Source organism: Protopterus annectens, chromosome 6.part0 (genome assembly GCF_019279795.1).
Source record: "Protopterus annectens isolate FY-2018-M chromosome 6.part0, PAN1.0, whole genome shotgun sequence".
Taxonomy (NCBI): Eukaryota; Metazoa; Chordata; order Ceratodontiformes; family Protopteridae; genus Protopterus; species Protopterus annectens.
The window spans coordinates 165,605,757-165,625,662 of NC_056737.1; the positions used below are offsets into that span (position 1 = coordinate 165,605,757).

The following is a 19,906-nucleotide window of genomic DNA, read 5'->3' on the forward strand; positions in this document are numbered from 1 at the left end:
CCAGTTTTATTTCCAAACTTTACTAATAAGGGCGAATATATACTGCATCTTTTTGATGTTCATAGACAGGTACGTTTTTATCTTCACAGAACAATACACTAGACAAAGTCTGATCAGTTGTTTGTATCATTTTGCCCAAACCGCCTAGGTCAAGCAGTTTCCAAAATTATTCTGGCTAAATGGATTACTGATTGTATTTTGCTGATTTATTCTGAAAAAGGTTTGGAAATGCCTCATCCTCCTAGAGTTCATTCCACTAGATCTATGGCTACTTCCTCTGTCTTCTCATCAAGAACTTCCATTGATGATATCTTTGATGCAGCCACTTGGTCAAAGACTCATACCTTTGTTACACATTACAAATTGGACATGGTCTCCAGAAGCAGAGCCTTTTTGGGTCAACAGTGATCCGGCATTCTTTCCTTGATTGCCTCCCAAGAGTTATGTAGCTGAGGAATCTGACTCATTCGTGAGGAAGAATGAAAAGGATAATGTCAGATTTAGAAGTTCTTACCATAACTTGGTATTTGTGCTGTCCATTTCATTCTTCCTCACCTTCCTTCTTAGCCATCCCCTGGTCTTCTCACTCCTGGAAGGACCTTTGGATGATAATGGGACTCTAATGTTCCAGGTTTGAGCCTCAATCTTTTCTTTTTTCTGTCCTGTCTCTATTACACAGTGCTCAGTAAAGCCATAAATTTGATCTGAGGAGTTGGTGATGGAATAGAGCATTATGGGTAGAGGGAGGAGCTTGAGATTCAGATCTATTTACTCTTCTGAAGTATAATCTGCTTAGTGGATTTGTTTGCTGTTTTGTTTCAAATGGCCACTTACTGTGTCAAACATAGCTATGCTTTTACTGATGCTGTTTTCAGGGCTCTTGTCCCTGAAAGTGTTTTGAAGAGGTCTGCTTGGTTGCATTCTGAAAGCCTTCCAGAAGATTTTAGTAATGAAGTTTTGAATTCTCTCTTTGGAAGAGTGTTGGTTTTGGACCATCTGCTTCAGCGGTTCTTATAAAGTGTGTTGAGAGAGGTATGCTGATCCATGGGTTATTAGTTTTTCAGCCTTCCTTCCCAAAGTTGGTCAAGGGATTTAATACTCCCCCTACTATCTTTTTAAGACTAATTAAACAGTCCCAGCAAGCTACTGGTAAGCAAATGGTTAAAAATCTCCAGCAGAGAGTCTCTAGAAAGTAGAGGACCCCCCCCCCCCCAGTAAAGGCAGTCTAAGTGTATATGATTATTTACAAGAACCACTCCGTCTGGCAAACCCTAAATCCATCAGGATTATTTTTCACAGAGGGAGTCACTCCCGACTCTTCTTTTCACGTGTCATGGAGTATTTATTCTTTCTCCCTGTATCAAAGGGAGTATTTGAAACTCACCCTCCTCTTTTAGGAGAAGAATTTTATTCAGTTTTGCTTCTTATGTTAAGTTCTAAATGTTATCCCTTAATTTTTTTTGTGTTTTTGGTAATCTTATATTTTCAAATGATACATTATTTCACTTTTTTAGATCTACATGTGAAGCATTCCTAAAGGTTTTTCCTGAGTCTGTAATTTATTATCAGTTACTTTGCATTACCCAGTTTGGGTTTGTGAAGGGCCGATCTTGTCTCCTGAACCTGATTGACTTCTTTGAATCAGTCTCCAGAGCCATGGACAAGGGTAAGGTGGTCCACACAGCCTATCTAGACCTTGCCAAGGCCTTTGACACCATCCCCCACTCTGGAATCATAGATAATCTTACTAAGTTGGGCATTAATCCCTATGTCACCCAATGGGTTGCTAAATAGCTTACTGATATAACCCACAAATCCAGCTTCAGACAAGTGACAAGTCGAGTACCACAGGGATCAGCCCTGGGGTACAGGTCAACACTAAAGTTTGCAGATGACTGCAAACTGGGAGCCATTATTGAATCCCCAAATTATGTGGATACTCTACAAAAGGGCCTTACAGAAACAGATGCTTGGTGCCAGAGCCATGGGCTCAAGCTCAATGCCAAGAAATGTATTGTTATCCCCTTTGGGAAAAAACATGTATCCATGAATTACCATATAGGTGGCAGTACACTAAACACAGAAAGTGTGATAAGAGACTTAGGGACACAGGTGGACAGTGGTCTCACCTTCGATACCATCATACCACAACAGTCAAGAAATCCTTCTATGTGGCACACCTCATCAAAAGTAGGTCATTGTCCCACTTTACTCATCCCTCATTAGACCCATTATAGAATACAATGCCCCATTTGGTATGTACCTCTCAAGACATCTGCAACAACTGGAAAGGCCTCAGAAATACCTCACTAAAAGAATCACAGGCCTCAAGCAGATGCCCTACACAGCCCGCCTTAAAAAACTCCAGCTATACTCTGTCGCATAATCGCCTACTCAGAGGCTTCTCTGCTAACATACAAGGCCATGTCAAACCCAGAGCTGTTGGACATGCTACACTTAAAGAAAAATCCCTCTCAGAGCGGATCTAAACCTTGTCATCACAATAAACAAAACATGCTGGAGAGATAGGTTCCTGACCCAGAGACTCCCCAGACTCTGGAATAGATTGCCCATACATGTCAAGCAGAGTGCCTCTTTGGACCTCTTCAAGAGGAACCCCAGGGATCATGTCAGTTACCCGTCCAGGAAAGTAAATAATGTGGGAAGAAATAGCCAGGGAATTGTTATGGCTAGGCTTGTATAGGCCCTAGGGCTGATAGCCTAGTACCAACCTATGAACCTATGAACCTATGAACTTTGGCCTACCCAGTGCCATAATGGTAAATTACAAAGTCCTGACCCCTGTGATAGCCTACTGTAAAACTGCAAGGTGTTCACATTTTTCCTTTTTTAGATGATTGGTCTTTCTTTGCTGAATGTTTTTCAAAGTATGGAATCTGTCACTTAGGCAAGAGTCTTTCTACATAGACTGTGATTCCAGCAGAATTTACAGATGTCTTATTTGAAAATTCTCACATTATTATTTCATGGAGTGTCTGTAGGTCACCTCAGTTCAAAGTGCTTTTCTCCATAATGTAAAGTAGATCTGTATCTAGATTTGTTCCCCAGTTTTTCTCATTAGATTACTTACTCAGCAAGGGAATTTCTCTGTATTCTAGCTCTCATGGAATCAGTGATTTTCATGATACCTATTGCAAGACTCTACATTAAAAAAATCCTTTGATACCTATAATTTCTATGGTCTTAATGTCTCCAACCCCAACAGTACAGTTTTCAGTTTAGTGGTTTGTCAATATAAAAATGTCTTGCTGGAGGCACTGCTCTCCTTCATAATCCCAACACAGTTGGTCACTACAGATTTATTTATTTGTTTATTTATTGACATTTGTTTACCAAGACAGTCCACTGGACCATGCTAGCCCATTTTCAGTGGAGGCCCGGGTAGAAAAGCTCCACAGTAACAGGTAGAAATGACAAAAAATTTCAGTATTGCTCACAGTAACAAGTATCAGTGACACAAAAATACAGCCTGCCAGTATACATATAAACTTATAAATTGCACAAAAAAAGCAGTACATAAAAGTTTCATAACCTTAGTATTTACATAGGAAAGTATTTACATAGAATAAAGTGACCCAATGACACAAAATACAACCTGCCAATATACATATAAACTTATAAATTGCACAAAAAAGCAGTACTTAAAAGTTTCATAGCCTTAGTATTTACATAGAAAAGTATTTACATAGAATAAAGTGACCATTGTCAAAACCATGTATAGCTAGAATAAGGGTACAGAGTTACTGAGGAGTATAGAGGTGAATTTATAGACAGAGTTTTGCTATTTTATAAGTAGGTTAAAATTTAGGTAACTGCTGAAGGAGTTGAGCAGTTACATATCCATGTAGAGGAGAGGTGGCTGTGGAGGGCAGCTTTGAAGATAGCTGGTGATGGTTGTAATTGGAGTGGAGCTGGAAAGCTGTTCAGATTTTTGAGATGGTCCACGAGTATAGTAATTGGCCTGTAGGGAGTTTTGGCTTGAGTATTTGGAGCAGATATTGGTGCTCAGAGCAAAGAGAACAGGCTGGATTATCCAGGGAGAATATTGAGCTTAGAGCTGGACAGTTATATGGTTTATAGATCAGTTTATGAACAGTGGAAAGCTGGAGAAGGAGAAGATAGTGGGGGAGTTCAAGCCATTTCAGTTGCTTTAAGGCAGTACAGTAGTGAGTAGAGGGGTGACTATTTGTGGTGAATTTTGCAATTTTGTTATAGCAAGTGTCTAATTTGGCCATTAGGGAATACTGCAGATTGGTTAATAAGGGGGTCTCATAAGTTAGTGAAGGTAGAAGGTAAGATAGTTCTAGTGCTTGTTTGGAAGGGAGGGACAGAAATCTGTTATGCCTATATAGCAGCCCAAGTTTTTTGTGGGTCTTACTAATATTGGTTTGGATGTGGTGATTGAATTTAACATTTTCATCAATAATTACTCCTAGCAGTGTAGTGTGGGTAACTAGCTCAATTTGGGTGGAGTTATGAGAGAAAATTTCAAGGTCAGCTTTATTAATGGGTGAGTTTCTCTTGGGAGTGAAGATTATAAGTTTGTTTTTTTTGGGGGGGATTTTAGTGAGAGGTGATTTTTGTGTAGCTAGGATTCTACTGAGGAAAAAGTAGCTTGGGTAATTTGTTTCAGAGTATTAACATTGTTAGCTGAGCAGCAAACTATAGTGGAGTCGTCTGCATACTGGATTAGGGAGCCCTGTAATATAACTTGGTGGAGATTGTTGATAAATATGTTAAAGAGAAGAGGGCCACGAATAGAACCTTGAGGCACCCCTGTAGGGTTGTGAATAATAGGGGAAATGGAGTTTTGCCATTTGGCAGCATGCTTTCTCTTAGAGAGGTAGCTACTGAGCCAGTTAAGGGAGTGGGAAGATAGGCCTATCCTAGAGAGCTGAGAGAGGAGGATGGAGTGGGAGACAGTGTCAAATGCTTTTGATGGGTCTAAGAAAAGGGCTGATACAGTATTTCCTGTGTCCTGGGCTTTGTTTACTAAATCTAAGAAGGAAATGAAAGCAGTGGAGGTGCTATGTCCTGGGCGGAACCCATGCTGTGTGGGGGAAGAGAATGTTGTGTTGTAGAAGGAAGTCTAACAGTTGCCGCAGGCATTGCATGAGGAGCAGTGTTTATGGGGATAAAAGTGCAAGGTCTTTGCAGCAGACAGGACAGACCAAAAAAAAAAAATAGAGATGGCACTTATAAATGTTCTCAACTTTATTTCTTTTTTATCCCTGGGACCCTTGCAAATGTTTACACAGAGCATCACAGTGATGTAATACATAAAAAAACAAGGAAGAACATGTTCTTACCCTCTGTATAGACTATTCGTGGTAGACTGGGGATGTAGCTTTTCTGCACAGTCACTTCCTACAGGTGTTGTACATACAATCAGAGCAAATTTTGTAGCAGACAAGCTGAGCAGACAAAGATAGACCCTCAAGAATGAAAACTCCATCAGGGGCTTCTACCGAGATTTGATCCATCTGTAAGAAAAACCTCAGACAGATCTTTGGCATCCACTACTGGTTGGTGAATTTGTGCTCCATGTCCCCATCCTTGAATGCCTGGAAAACAGTTGCCTTTTCTTTTTATTTGATAGGAATTTTCCTGTATACTTTTTCACCCTTTTCAATAAAATTCACGGCCATTCAGAAGATTCTGTGGACTCTCCAGTGATCATTGTGGTGACTCCCTTTTGGGCCAGGCAACAGTGTTTCTCCTTTCTCTTGGAATGGACAGGGGCAAGTACTACAAGTTCCTGATAGACTGGGTCTGTTCACACAAGACTGGGGGTATTTGATACATCCCAGCCATAATAACTACAGCTTACTGCCTGGATCTTAGAATTTTCATAACTTTCTGGCACATTTTTTATGAGGACATGCAGCAAGTATTAAATGAGGCAACAAATCCTGCTACTCCAAAGCATTTATTAATAAATGGAAATGTTTTCCTGGTTGGTACCAGCAAAAGAACCAGCACCCACTCAGAGATATTTTTTCTCTGGTTATTCAGTATTTGTATAAGATATCATTTTATGGTCTGTTTTACTCCTCAGTCAGGGTTCACCTGTCAATAATTTCATCATGCCTGCTCCTTGATACCCCTCTTTCAATGCATCCTCATGTGAAAATGTTTTTGAAATGGGTATTGCATAAGAAACCTCCTAGGAAATGGGTGGCTGCCCCACTTGGATCTTAATTTTGTGTTTGAAAAACTAACTCTTGCTCCATTTGATCCAGCTCATCAGGTTGACTTGAGGTTCTTTACATGGAAATATTGTTCCAGTTGTTCTGAGTTCTGGAAGAAGAGCATCTGAGTTGCAAGCTTTCATGGTGGGTTAACCTTCTCATTTTCCGCAAAGATAGGGTTTCCTTTGGAAGCAATCCTTCATTTGGGCCATAAGTGGAATTCAAGTTTACCTTAAGCCAAGTTATCCATCTTCTTGTATTCTTTCCAGTACCTACAACGAAGGAGAAGGGAAACTTCATATCTTGGATGTCCGTGGACAATTCAGATACTATCTTGATAGAAATAAATCTTTCAGATCTTCGGCTCAGTTGTTCATTTCTTTTGTAGGTAAGAAAAGCACACTCTGTGTCTAACCAGACTGTTTCAGAATGTTTGTCTCATGTTATTTCTTTTTGTTATTTCCACCACAACAAAACTATTCTAGCCAGGGTCAACCCTCAGTCTACCAGGACCTCGGCTTCATTGGTGGCTTTTTAGAAAGAGTTAGATGCTAGAAGTATTCTAGAAGCAACAAGCCGGTCTGCTGTGCACACTTTTACAAACCACTATAAACTAGACTCCTTCTCCAGATCTAGGACAGTCTTTGCTCGGACCATTCAACAGGGGCTCCTGGACCCTCATCCTTCCTCCTCCCAGTCAGTTTAAGCTATGGTATTCTACCCATATAAATAAGGTGTCTGCAGCAGTGACCAAAAGATAAACATAGTACAGTTGTGTAAGTAAGCTTTATTTGTTTGAATGATCACTGCTGCATTACCCCCCAATCCACCATTATTTGTGTGTTTTTATACCAGGGTATTGTCTTTCTGTTGTATTCCTAGCAATGTCCTCTCAGAGTTTAGCCTCCCTTTCTACTTGTCATGAATGCTTTGAAGGGCTTCATACTCAAACCTGACCTTTAGTCTGCTCAGCTCAAGCTGACTAACATTTGGGGGGTGTGGATGGTGGCTTGAATGCTTTGGAAACTGGCCAGCTGTTGAATCCTTAGCAGTGTTCAACCCATATAGCTAAAGCTACTGCAGCGGTGATTATTCAGCCATCTGTTGTTATGGTAAGTTTACTTGCACAACTGTACCTTCATTTTTCTACATCACTTTTTTATAAGGTTTTATTCTCTAATTAGATGGAAAAACAAACATTAGGCAAAGGTGGAATTTGTATCTGAAGATATTATAACTGTCATCATACATAGTATTTTTAATTCTTCCAGGAATACAGTCTACAAGCATTCTGTCATGTAAAGTGTGTCATAAACCTGCAGCAAGATATTCTTTACATCCTAAGAAACATGAGTAGGAGAGTGCCCTGTACACTCAGACCATAGCAACGTTACTTTTAATGCATTCAGTCACAAAGTTGCTTTTTAATCCTAACTTTTTGTTTACTGACTTGTGTTTTTCTTCAGCTAGCCCTGAATCCGCTGACTGTCGAAGGTGCATTTGCTCTGCTGACCACTGTGAAAAATAGTCTGAAGTCAGTGCTGGAGGAACTTGACCTTTCTGTGAGTTTGGTTACTATGGCATTTAATTCATATGGATTATGTTAACATTGAAAATGGAATATGTCTGGGTATAAGAGTAGTGATCATTATAGTTCAGTAGTGTCACAGTTCTGAAGATGAGTGTGACATGATAAGGAGTGAAGGGTAGGCAATTAAGTAGTGCTGTCATATGTAGGCTTAATTACTATCCTCATCTTTGCTTTAGGCAACATAAAAACTATAAACCCCCACAAAATGCCTTCAGTAAAATATGTTTCTTTATTAATCTGTAACATTCTAGAGCACATAATTGTAAGGAACTCTTTTCCACTAGCACTTTGAGTTTTAGAGCTTCTGTGCTCTAATTTCCTTTTACTAAACTTCTGCAGTCCTCTTGCTCACCTATAGATAATAGCCAGTATTCTCTACATAATGTCAGTGGTATTGCTGTTGCTCTTATTAGACCTCCCTTTACTGAAACTCTGATGAATGAGTTTTTCAGAATATTGATCCCTTCTTAAGGAATTCTACCTCACAACACTTATGAAATTATCTTACTACTTCTACCTTCCAATGTGCCAAAAAATCATTAGATTAATGAATTGTCACTGTTTTGATAGACCTTTGTAGTGCTAACATTCAAATTGCCTGTTTTATCACATCTCTGTATTTGTTCTTCCAATATCACTCAAAAATGTATTTATTTATTTATTTGTCTGTCAGTCTTTACCAGGAAAGTCTGACAGGGATAAAACACTATTTCAACAGAGGCTTGAGGAGAAAAGCTCCACATTAAGCACCATAAATATTTTTTAACATATTTGTACCTATTGTCAATAATGTAAATAGTCCTTGAATATTATTTTATTATCTGTTGGAATGTTGTTGTATTTATCACTGTTTCTGTATTGCTTGCTTTTGTTACTGTAGTTTATTGCCTACATAGGCTCAGATTGTGGCTGAAAAGGACCATCTGACCAGATCAAACCTGGTTAAACATTTATTTTATAAACATCTTTATTAAATCACACCTAAAACAGGAACACAGGTACACATACATTAATAGAAAATAAGTCAAAACACAGAAACATGTTTATTTTGTTTTCATGCAGTATATGTTTCCTTTTTAAGAATTAGCATTCAATCTGACATTACATAAATTGCTCAACTCTTACCTTCCCATAAAGCTCACTCCTCCTCCTGAACATTGTTCTACATGTATTTGCCATATATTCATTTTAATTCAGTGAAATTTGGTCTTTCCCATTTCTAAAGATCCTATCTCTAGTTCTTTCATCTAATTCGCAATGTTCAGCACTTCAGGTACAGTTGATTTAGAATTTGATTTCCATTTTCTAGTAATGGCTTTTTTGCCATCCATTTGAATTAAACTTAATAAGGCTTTACTATGTCTAGGCAATTCACAGCCTACATCCTGGCTCAAAAGGGAAAGTTCCTTAGTTACTATGATTTGCTCCTGCAACATTTCTCACAGAATACTCTTCAGGGAATTTTTTGAAATCTGCCAGCTTGTTACATTCTCAAAACACATTTTCCCAATTATCTCTGTCTTTCCCACTGCACCTCCAGCATGTGCTGCCTTCTTGAAGAAAAATTATCTGATGTCTGCTTGAGGTATAAAAATATTTATGCAAACACTTCCAAACAAAAATCTTAAACCTTCTGGTCATTGCTGCATATGCGGAAGCAATACAGATATGTTCTCATTGTTCCTTGGTAAATTGCCTTTTCATTCTCTGGTTAACAAATTCTAAATAAATAATAAAATATAAAAATATTAGTTATTGATTGCCTTCAGTGATATTCATGTCATGTTGTGAAGTTCCTGGTTCTGCTGTGTTTGGCACTGAGTAACATGTTGACAAAACCATTGAAGGTGTTTATGGGTATTCAAATGTTCGGTCAGTCTCATGGTTGAAGATATCATTATGGATGGTGTAGAACAACTTTGATTGTGATTACCACTCATATAATTTGCATATGTCATTACAAAGAGAGACCAGTGTTGGCGTATATTTTGTTTGGGATTAATTGCAGCTGAGTTAATTTTAGTGCTGTCAACCAATATCAGAACTACCACAATAAAAAGCAGTGTTTATTAAGTGCTTTTCGTTGCACTCAATAGTGAAACTTCTTCAGATAGCATCAGACACTTACGTACATCAATTTATAGATTCCTAGATATGTTAATTTTATAATATATACTTTTTATTTATATTTTTACATGAAAATCAAACAGCAGTGGAAGGGAGAGAGTTAATATTAAGTAGTAAGGTCTTAATAGCAACATTTTTGTGTTTGGATAAATCTCATATAAATTGATGTACGTAAGTGTCTGATGCTATCTGAAACAGTTTCACTATTGAGTGTAACGAAAAGCGCTTAATAAACACTGTTTTGTATTGTGGTAGTTCTGCTATTGGTTGTTGCCTCTTTGTAGCCTTGTTTGGGTTTGCTTCTGTTTATACTTTGTTACCAGTTTGTGGAATGTAATTTTTGTGTTATATCAGATTGGTATCAGCTTGATGAAAGAGAGGAGTTGCATAATGTTGACTAATACTGCAGTTCGAGTCAGTGTATACAAATTAACGTGATATATATATATATATATATATATATATATATATATATATATATATATATATATATATATATGTATATATATATACTACACCATCATTAGATGGATGATAGAGTTGCACTGTGGATTGGAATGGTGATGAGGTATTAAACAGATTTTTTTTATATTGGGACAGAGTGTTTAATGGACAGGTTTTAAGAAGTTGTTTTGGATTACAGTGTTATCTGCAAGCAGATCTGAATCATGGCCAAATGAGGCCCTAGACAGGCTAATGCACTGTCCTGTAGCACCAAACCTATGTCCCATTACTTGTTAGGCTCTCCCCACTTACCATAAAACTCTGTTCAAACCTATCAAGGTCCATACTGCTTTCTTCTTTTCTTCTTTACTTCTACACTGATCACAGAGATTTGGATTTAATTTAAAAGTGTGTAATTCAAATTTTACAGCAACATAAATATTTGACAGTCAGTTGCTAAACAAAACAAAAAATTCTCACATTAAAAACAGAATTAGCATGCACAACATTTAACTTCTCTCCCCTTGACACTCATGTTTACTGAAAATACACCTGACAACCCATTAAACAACAAGAGATTTGCTGGGAGTCATAGTCAAGTAGCATATAGTAAAGTATTAATTAGTGGCTATGTGAAATGTGCATGAGTTCAAAAGACAAATGTATAATGCATTTCCTAATAACTTTGGAGAGCCCACAGGATGCAAGTGTCCCTTTTCAGGAGTATGGTCTGCTATATGTTGAAAATAGATCGAAAACTACCTGTGACTTGAAATCCTGAAATGTCATGCTTTGATGTAATTTATATAGACTTAACTTCATCGAGGGTCATAGACAAAACACTGATCAATATATTACAAGAACTATGTATTGATGTAATCTTGATAAGACCTTTGCTTTTTTGGTGTATTAGTTTGGTCCCCGCTTTTTTGGTTTATTAATCTTGATAAGAGGGATAGCTGCATGGCTTATAAATAGGACATGACAAGTACAGAGCAACTGCACATGTGAAATTCTATGTTTCTGTCAGGGTGCCCAGAGGGATCTGTCCTAGGCCCATACTTGTTTATGCTGTGTCTCCAGAGCTTTTTCATCTGTGGTTTCCTATAGGTTGTATGCAGATAACTTGAAAATTGGTAAATGTGTTATGGATAGGGCATGTCTGCAAAAGAACTTGACAAAATTGACCATCTGGGCAGAGGTGAATAATATGCTGATAAATACATCAAAAATTAAGCATATGAGATTTAGGAGACATAAACTGAAAGGTGAATATTTAATACATCAGACAGTGATTGAAACTTTAGCCTCATTTAAGGACTTAGCTATATGGGCAGATCCAGCTTTGAGTTTTTTCTGATCATATCAACTAATTGGTTAAGGACAGTTACAGAACTATGGATTGTATAAAAAGATTTATAAAGTCTAGGAAATCAGAAATGATGACATCTTTGTTTGCTAGTTACATTCGATCCAAACGAGAGTTTGGAATAACAGTATGGACATCTAGAGGACTTCCAGGATGGCTGTACATTGAGTAACAACTTAATTTCAGCTCTCCTAATGTGAAAATAGAAACTCAGAAAAGAGAGAGCCAGTAAACTCATATTATGGGTAAATTTCAGTAACTGGTGAGTAAGTGCACTGCCTGATTGCCAGCAAAAAAGAAATTCAGAGAACTTGAAAGAAAATCAGTCGCAAAAGTTGAGGAAAAAACACTGACTGGGAAGAACTTTGCAGCTGTTCAGCAAAAAGCAGTGCAAGTTCCAACTTTGGTGCAAGATATGACTTCCAGTAATCTAGAGGAAAAAATAAGTCAAGTGTACTTGGAGCTGAAACAACACACTGAAGGAATATAGCAACTCAAATAATAAAAGTCTGGAAAAAATAAAAGAAGCTTTAAACAGATACTCAGATGAGGTGATAAAACTGCAAAAATCAGAGGTTAAAATGAAGAAAAGGCTGGCTGGATGTGAGATTGCTCAAGAAGAGATGTTTCAGAAAATAATAGAATTAGAGGACAGAGCAAGTAGGGAAAATTTGAGATTTTCTTCTGCACCAGAGAAGCTAGAAGGAACAGACTGTATTAATTTTATGAAAACACAGATAAGCAACTGGACAGGTATTCCACAGTAGGATCTGTTAATTGAAATGGCACATTGTGTGTATGCTCCAAACCTGGTTATGAGACAGCAGCCTAGACCTTTAATAGTAAAGATGCAATCCCACCAGTAGAAGGGGTTGATTCTGACAAAACTGTGGCAGAAGGAAAAAGTACTAAAAGTGGGAGACTGCAAGGTGTTTGTGGAAAATGATTAAACACTGTACACTAAGCAGAAGAGGAGTAAGTTTATTCCACTAATCAGGGAATATCGAGAAGCAGGGGTGAGATTCAAGCTGCTGTACCCAGCTATTTTCAGAATATTCTTTCCTGGAGGGACAAGGTCAATTTTTGATGCAGAACATGCCAAGGAGGAGATACAAAAGATCATCCAGTGAGGGTAGGCTGTGGGCAGAGTGAAATTCTGCTTCTTGATCTTCTGGTGGTGGTGACCACAGAGAGACTGTGCCAGTGAAACCTTTTTCAGTGTTTAATGGAAAATGTTTGAGAGACAGAAAAAGCACAAGAGCTGAGTATAAGAACTGGGAGTATGTTGGAAAAGAAGCAAAGACTGGATTTGGGAGCTAGTGATCAACAGAAATAAAACTAGCAACTTAGAAATTGACAAATAAATGTGGGATTACAAAGCATTAGTTATATTTATGAAACATGTCAGAGCAAGAAAATCTGGAAATAATGGACTTTTTTGACTTTGTTAAACTTGTATGCAACCTTAAAGCATATGCCCTACTTCATGCCATTAATGTTTGGAAGAACATTTAGGGGAGGGGGAAAGGAAGAAAGGAGTCAAGTTTAAGTAAAACAAAATGTTGTTCTTAACAGTGTTATTTTTGTAATGCATAATATAATTTGCGTGCTATAAATTAACATTTTCTCAGTAATTTGCAAGTGTATTAGGGATACTAAAAGAACATGTGTCCCTGTTTTTTTTTCCTTCTTTCTTTTTTTCTTTTGTTCGCCTTGTTCATTTTTGAGAAATGCAGGCACTGCAACATAAAAAAGAAAAGTATGGTCAAAAGAGCTTGATACAAGAAATAAATGATGTGCTGTTTATTACTCTTGCATAGGGAAATGGACTGGATTAAGGCTCATGGCTTGCTCTTGTAACAAGTTTTAAGAGAAACCAAACAAAAAAGAACATTGAATGTAATAAAAAAAATTCTCTAGCAAATAAATAAGTGCTTGTAGAAGCAACTCTGTACCTGGTTCCCATGTCTCCATGGAGACAATCTGATAAAGAGCAATAATGACTCAGGCAACAGAAAGTTGAAAGGGTTGTCACCAAGTTTAGGGAGAGTATAACAAGGAAGAAAACAAGAGATCCTGTAGAGTTACTAGAAATATCTTGGAAATTTTATGAAACTCCATATAAAGCAGAGAAATATGGAAATCAAGAAACGCTGCAAATGGAAGTGTTTATGGAAGAATTAAATATGCCAGGGATAGAGTTAGTAGATAAGGCTGAATTACTAACAGTTAGGACAGGTGGAGATGAGATAAATATGGTGATGTATAACCAATCCACAGGAAAGTCCCCAGGAGTAGATGGTATTCCTCTGGAGTTTGGAATCGAGGAGAGAAAAAAGTGATAAAATCTGAAAGGTTTTGTTTAACAGTATTTTAAGAGTAGCGAAAAATGTATGTTAAACAGAATTAAGGAAATTGTTATGGATGTCCCTAGAGACAGAGGCAATTATATCAGGGGAGTCACCAGTTACACAGGAGATAGATCAAATATAGGTAGAGCTACTAAAATCACTTTCATCACTAGATATACTAATGATAATAAAAATATTGTGTATATCATTAAAAAGAATTGGCAGGTACTTATTGCTGACCCCAAGATTCAGACTATAGTAGGGAATGCTCCTTCTTTTATTTACAGAAATAGTAAGAATTTAAGAAGGATTTTGTGTACTGAACATTACCATAATGAATTCAACAGTAATACCATTAGGCACTATGATAGTTTAGGTACCTATCCCTGCAATAAATGCAATATGTGTAAGTTTATCTCGAAGGAACAAGACTTTACTCATCCCACTATTAATTATAGATTTAAACCTAAATTTTATGCTAGTTGCGAAGATGAAAATCTCATATATTTAGCAACTTGCGTACGCTGTTCAGCGTTTTATGTAGGGATGACTTCCAGGAAATTAAAAGACAGGATGTATAATCACATATATGATATAAGGAGAAATAATCAACAGAATGCATTAGCAAGACATATAAGTAGTTTTAAAGATCATATTTTGTAGTTTAGAGTATTACAGTTGATAATCAAAAATAAGAGAGGGGGGGAACAATAAGAATTATTTAGAATCCATTGAATTGTGCTGGATCTTTAAATTACGAGCGCATGTAGAACCTGGTTTAAATCAATTTATTAGTATTAAGCCAGTATAAATTGCACGTAAATATTAGGAAGCATCAGAATATATGATAAGAATTATGTATATATTTTTATTATTATTATTCTTGTTTTCAATGAGTTTTGTCATTTTTCTATGAATCCATTATTTACGACTTTATAAATATATTTTATGTACACACAGATATTTCATATATATGCATATTTTTCTTTTATACACTTATATATGCATATTTTTATATTTTTATATATACTTATATATATATTTACATATTTAGTTATATATATTATATTGTATAGAAAAAAATTTTTGCTTTGTATGACTTTAGGTTTTTTGATATAGTGGTTATTATGAATGACTTGAGCTAACAGCACTGAAATAGTCACCATAACTACCTGCTTGATTTAAATGCATTACTTGATTGATTTTAATTAAGTGTAATTGGTCAGTATAATTAAAGACTGCATTATTGATTAGTAAAATGAAATCTGATGAAGCGTGCAGTGTTTGGCACGTGAAAGCGCTCATTTTTCTCTACAATAAAAACCTTGGAATCTTATGTGCATCATAGTGGTGGTCTTGTCCTGTATTTTCGCTACTGTTTAGTTTCTTTTCTGGAATCGGGACCTTTGGATAGCAGCTGAACCTTATCTTACTTCAGTATTTTAAGAGGTGGAGAAACATCAGCATCCTGAAAGAAAGAATTAGTGGCTGTAATACCTAAAGAGGGTAAATACCCATACCGATCCAGCTTTATACAGGCCCATTTCAGTCCTAAACCATGATTATAAAGTGTTTGTCTATAATGGCTAAAAGAATAGCAAAGGTGATGCCAAAATTGACAGATATAGATTATTGTGGTTTTGTGGAGGGAAGGCTGACATTTGCCAACATCAACAGAACATTGTCGATCGAGAGGGAAGCAGAATGTAAATGCCACTGTTGCTGGTGGGTCTTGATGCAGAGAAACGATTTGACAGAGTAAGCTGGGAGTTCATGAGCAGGGCAATGCAAGCATTTGCATTCCCTCATAAAATTATATTGTTGATTAGGAGGATATATGAGAGAGCGGAGATGAAATTTTAAGTGGATGGTTCCTCTCTGATAATTTCTGTTTGAGCAGAGGATCCAGGCAGGGGTGGCCTCTTTCTCCTTTGTTATTTGCATTATATTTAGAGCCATTAGCAAGCAAATAAGGGACTCAGAAATTCAAGGATGTAATTGGTATTGTAGTCAAGAAAAGCTTGCTCTATTTGCAGATGATATTATTTTATACCTGTTAAAACCAGAAAAGGGCATTTCAGTGTTGTGGAACATTTTGAGATAACTTCAGATCTTTTCAGGATACAAAATTAATGAATCTAAAACAAAGGCAATATCTGTAGATTATGTACCAACACACAAATTGGTTCAGCAATATCCATATTTATGGGGACATATAAAATGAAGTACTTAGGAGTATGGATTAAAAAGGATCCTGGTGTGGCAGCTAAGGATATGTGAGAAGAGACTAAACAAAATATAGTAAAAAAAAAAATGAGAAATTGGGAATTCTGTTTTATGGCTATGGATAGCAAGATACAAGCAGTTAAAATGTTTTTAGATGTTTTATTTCTATACACAGGTCAGGCATATTTTATCAACTAGAGGAGAAGTTGTGGATAGGAATTAATAAAGAGCTGATGGATCTAGGAGGCAAAGATGGCTAGAGTCAAGTGGGATAAGCTGATTCTTCCAAGAGAGCAAGGTGGTTTGGGATTACCCAATTTGAAGGGGTATTTCAGAGTTGCACATATATATATATATATATATATATATATATATATATATATATATATATATATATATATAAATGAAATTACTAGGATCACTTCACTGAAAGTTCACTTCACTAAAAACTCACGACTGAAACTCATTTCGCTGAAAGTTATATATGGCCTTTTCCCCACTGTAGTGCGATCCTGGAGTTAGTATATATAGTAAGGGGGGTGTGGGGGGCATAGCCCCCCACATATTGTAAACATTGTACACTATACAGAGTGATACTTACAAGTCACAGTTTCCAAAAGACAATATATAGTTAATATATGTGGGGGGGGCTTCGGCCCCCCACACCCCCCAGTGTGGGGGGCTGCTCCCCCCACACCCCCCTTACTATATATACTAACTCCAGGATCGCACTACAGTGGGGAAAAGGCCATATATAACTTTCAGTGAAATGAGTTTCAGACAAGTGAGTCTTCAGTGAAGTGAACTTTTCAGTGAAGTGATTCTAGTAATTTCATTTTCAGTGAATTGAATTTTCAATCAAGTGTATGGAATCCATATATACATATATATGCTTCTATACATAGCACAAGCAGAAATCTATAATTCAAAATGGAAAGGGATGATGATGAAACAGCAAGGAAGCTCAAAACACAAGGTGAAACTGGGATATTTGATGTAAATTCTTAAGGATAATATCTTTAACAGTACCATATAGAATACAGTATTCATAGAGTAGTAGAAAGTATTCTAAGAACTAAGCCAACATGGTAATGGAGAAAGGAGATTCCCTCAATAGGGATGACTGCAATTAAGGATACAGATGATAGGCAAGAGGGGGCTGGAATGTACTGCAGAAAACTGGCAAAAGTACTAAGGTAATGGGAGCAAATAAATAGAGAGGGAAAGGTAATAGACTTTATTTGGACTACAGGCTACAGATTACCTTCCCTATCAAGTTTAGATATCATATTATAGGCAAAAAGAAATAAATAATGTTGAAGCAGAACAGTTCTTGGAGCTGAAACATTGGCAGCAGGCTCAAGGGGGTGATCTTAACTCTGAAGCTTTCAGACACTTCACTTCCCCTTGGAGTCTCAGCACTGGGCAGCTCGGCTCAGACTTCCCCTTCAGAGCATAGGATCCGTGATGATCGGGGGTTGTCCATTCCGAGAGTTTCGGCTCTGGAGAGATTAACACTGGTCTGTCTGGGTCCTTCCACATTCAAAGTCATGGAGATTTTTCTACCAGCCACAAACTAAATCGACTCTGCCTCCTTCGGATTCTACCCCTATTTTGAGTTCTGCACCTGAGACTGCTCATCCTCCACCTTAGGGACATCCACCTACAAGGTCTTCCATATAGTTCCACATATGGAGTTTCCAGTCTCTTCCCTCACCTTCCTGGAATACCTCACCAATGAGATCCCTCATAAGAGATTGTGCAAGAGGAGGCACCTGGATTCTCCTCAGGAATCATCGACAGAGGACACCGGTTTTGATGAGGGGGAAGGGTCCCTGAGATCTCCACAGGGGGATGTCTGATTTGGAGACCAACTTGAAATTCTCTGCCAAAGAGGTGGTTGGTCTTTCCAAAACCCTTCCCAAGAGGAATTTGTGCTTTTGGAAGCCTTTGGGTCTGGCCCATCTACATTCTGAGGTAACCCCTCCCCCCGCGGATGAGCTAATGGACCTTATCTCCTTCAGGGCATGGAAGGATCCGGGGATACCATGGAACCCATACCAAAGAGGCCAGATAAAATTCTTAGTGCCCCTTCAGATAGGCATCACTGTTGAAGGGATGCCCTGTAGATGCCATGGTTGTGGTGGCAGCCACCAAGAAAGAGCTAGCAGAAAAGAGCTTTATTGTCCATCCCCCTAACAGGAAGCATAGGGCCTTGGATAGTTTTGGGAAGCATGTTTATGCATCATCGACTTTGTCATTGCGATTGCTGAACTATCTGGCACACTTCACCAAGTTTCAGAGAGACTTATTAAAGAAACTCTCTAACTCTGCCCCAAGGTCCTTGTCCTCAGAGAAACAGAATTCCTTTTCTTCGAGACTGGCCACACTACAATCTAATGCATCCATGAGACTTCAGAGGGTAGCTCAAGGGGAGCGAGTTCAGGCATTGCCATAAGGAGACATGCCTGGATGCAGCTTTGTGATTTTGTGGAACCTTTGAAGGCATCATTCCTCAGTCCTCCTTTTGATGGATAGTCACTGTTTGGCCCAACTGTGAAAGAGACTCTCTCTCTATCCTGTAATGAACAGGATGGAAAGAATCCCCTTTTCTACCCTACTGAGACCTTCCTCCCAGAACCAAAATGCGGGTAAGAAATTGTGGTTCAGAAAAATCACAAGGTCCTTTCCAGGAGTCACACAGAGAATTTTCCCCTAGAGGAAGAGGGGGAAATAATTACGGAGTTAGACACCACTCATGTGGCAGTGGAGGTCCGCAGAATCAGGGATTTTGAGATACCTTTTCAGACAAATCCTTTCAGCAATTTTGAGTGATTGCCTGACTGTTCCAGTCTGGAGGCAGTTGGGGGACATCTATCCTTGCACCTAGATACCTGACTAGCCTTCACAAACAATCATTGGATGCAAAGGATCATATCCAGAGAATATTACATTCTCTTTTTCAAATTTCCAAATCCAAAGAAAAAGCTCCCCAATGTTACACCCAGTCAGAGGGAGTCAGCAGCCCTAGAGATTGCAAAGCTGCTAGACAAGAGAGTTATCCAGAAGGTCCCACCAGACCAAATAGGATTCAGAATTTACTCAACGTTCTCTTTAGTGCCAAAGAAGACAGGGGATTTGAGACCAATTTTAGAACTGACTTTTCTAAGCAAATCGGTGAAGAACTCAAAATTCCGGATGGTCACGGTACAGTCAGTTATAGCTCTTCTCCACAAAGACAATTGGATGTGCTCAGTAGATCTTCAAGATGTGTGCTATCACATCAAAATGAACAGGTGCTCTTGAAGGTTTCTTTGCTTTCGGCTGGGAACCAGCCACTACCAGTTTAGAGCTCTGCCCTTTGGTCTCACCACAACCCCCAGTGTGTTCACCAAATGTATGGCAGTAGTAGCAGTTCACTTGGGACTGCTCGGATTCTGGATGTTTCCTTATCTACATGACTGGCTCATAACCACTACAACTAGTCATCTCCTTTTACATGCCAGAGATTACCTGCTTCATCTAGTAAAAGCACTGGGAATCACTATAAATAACCAAAAGTCTCAACTGCAGCCAGTTCAAGTGA

General features: G+C 37.9%; 1 protein-coding gene across 1 annotated transcript in view; it reads left to right on the forward strand.

The window, feature by feature from the left end:
• Nucleotides 1-19,906, forward strand: part of LOC122803781 (leucine-rich repeat-containing protein 74A-like) — a 1,499,916-nt gene that overhangs the window by 1,286,286 nt on the left and 193,724 nt on the right. The window contains exon 9 of the mRNA XM_044073469.1: nt 7,679-7,774. Within this exon, the coding sequence (XP_043929404.1) occupies nt 7,679-7,774 (96 nt within the window). The remainder of the gene's footprint in view (nt 1-7,678; nt 7,775-19,906) is intronic.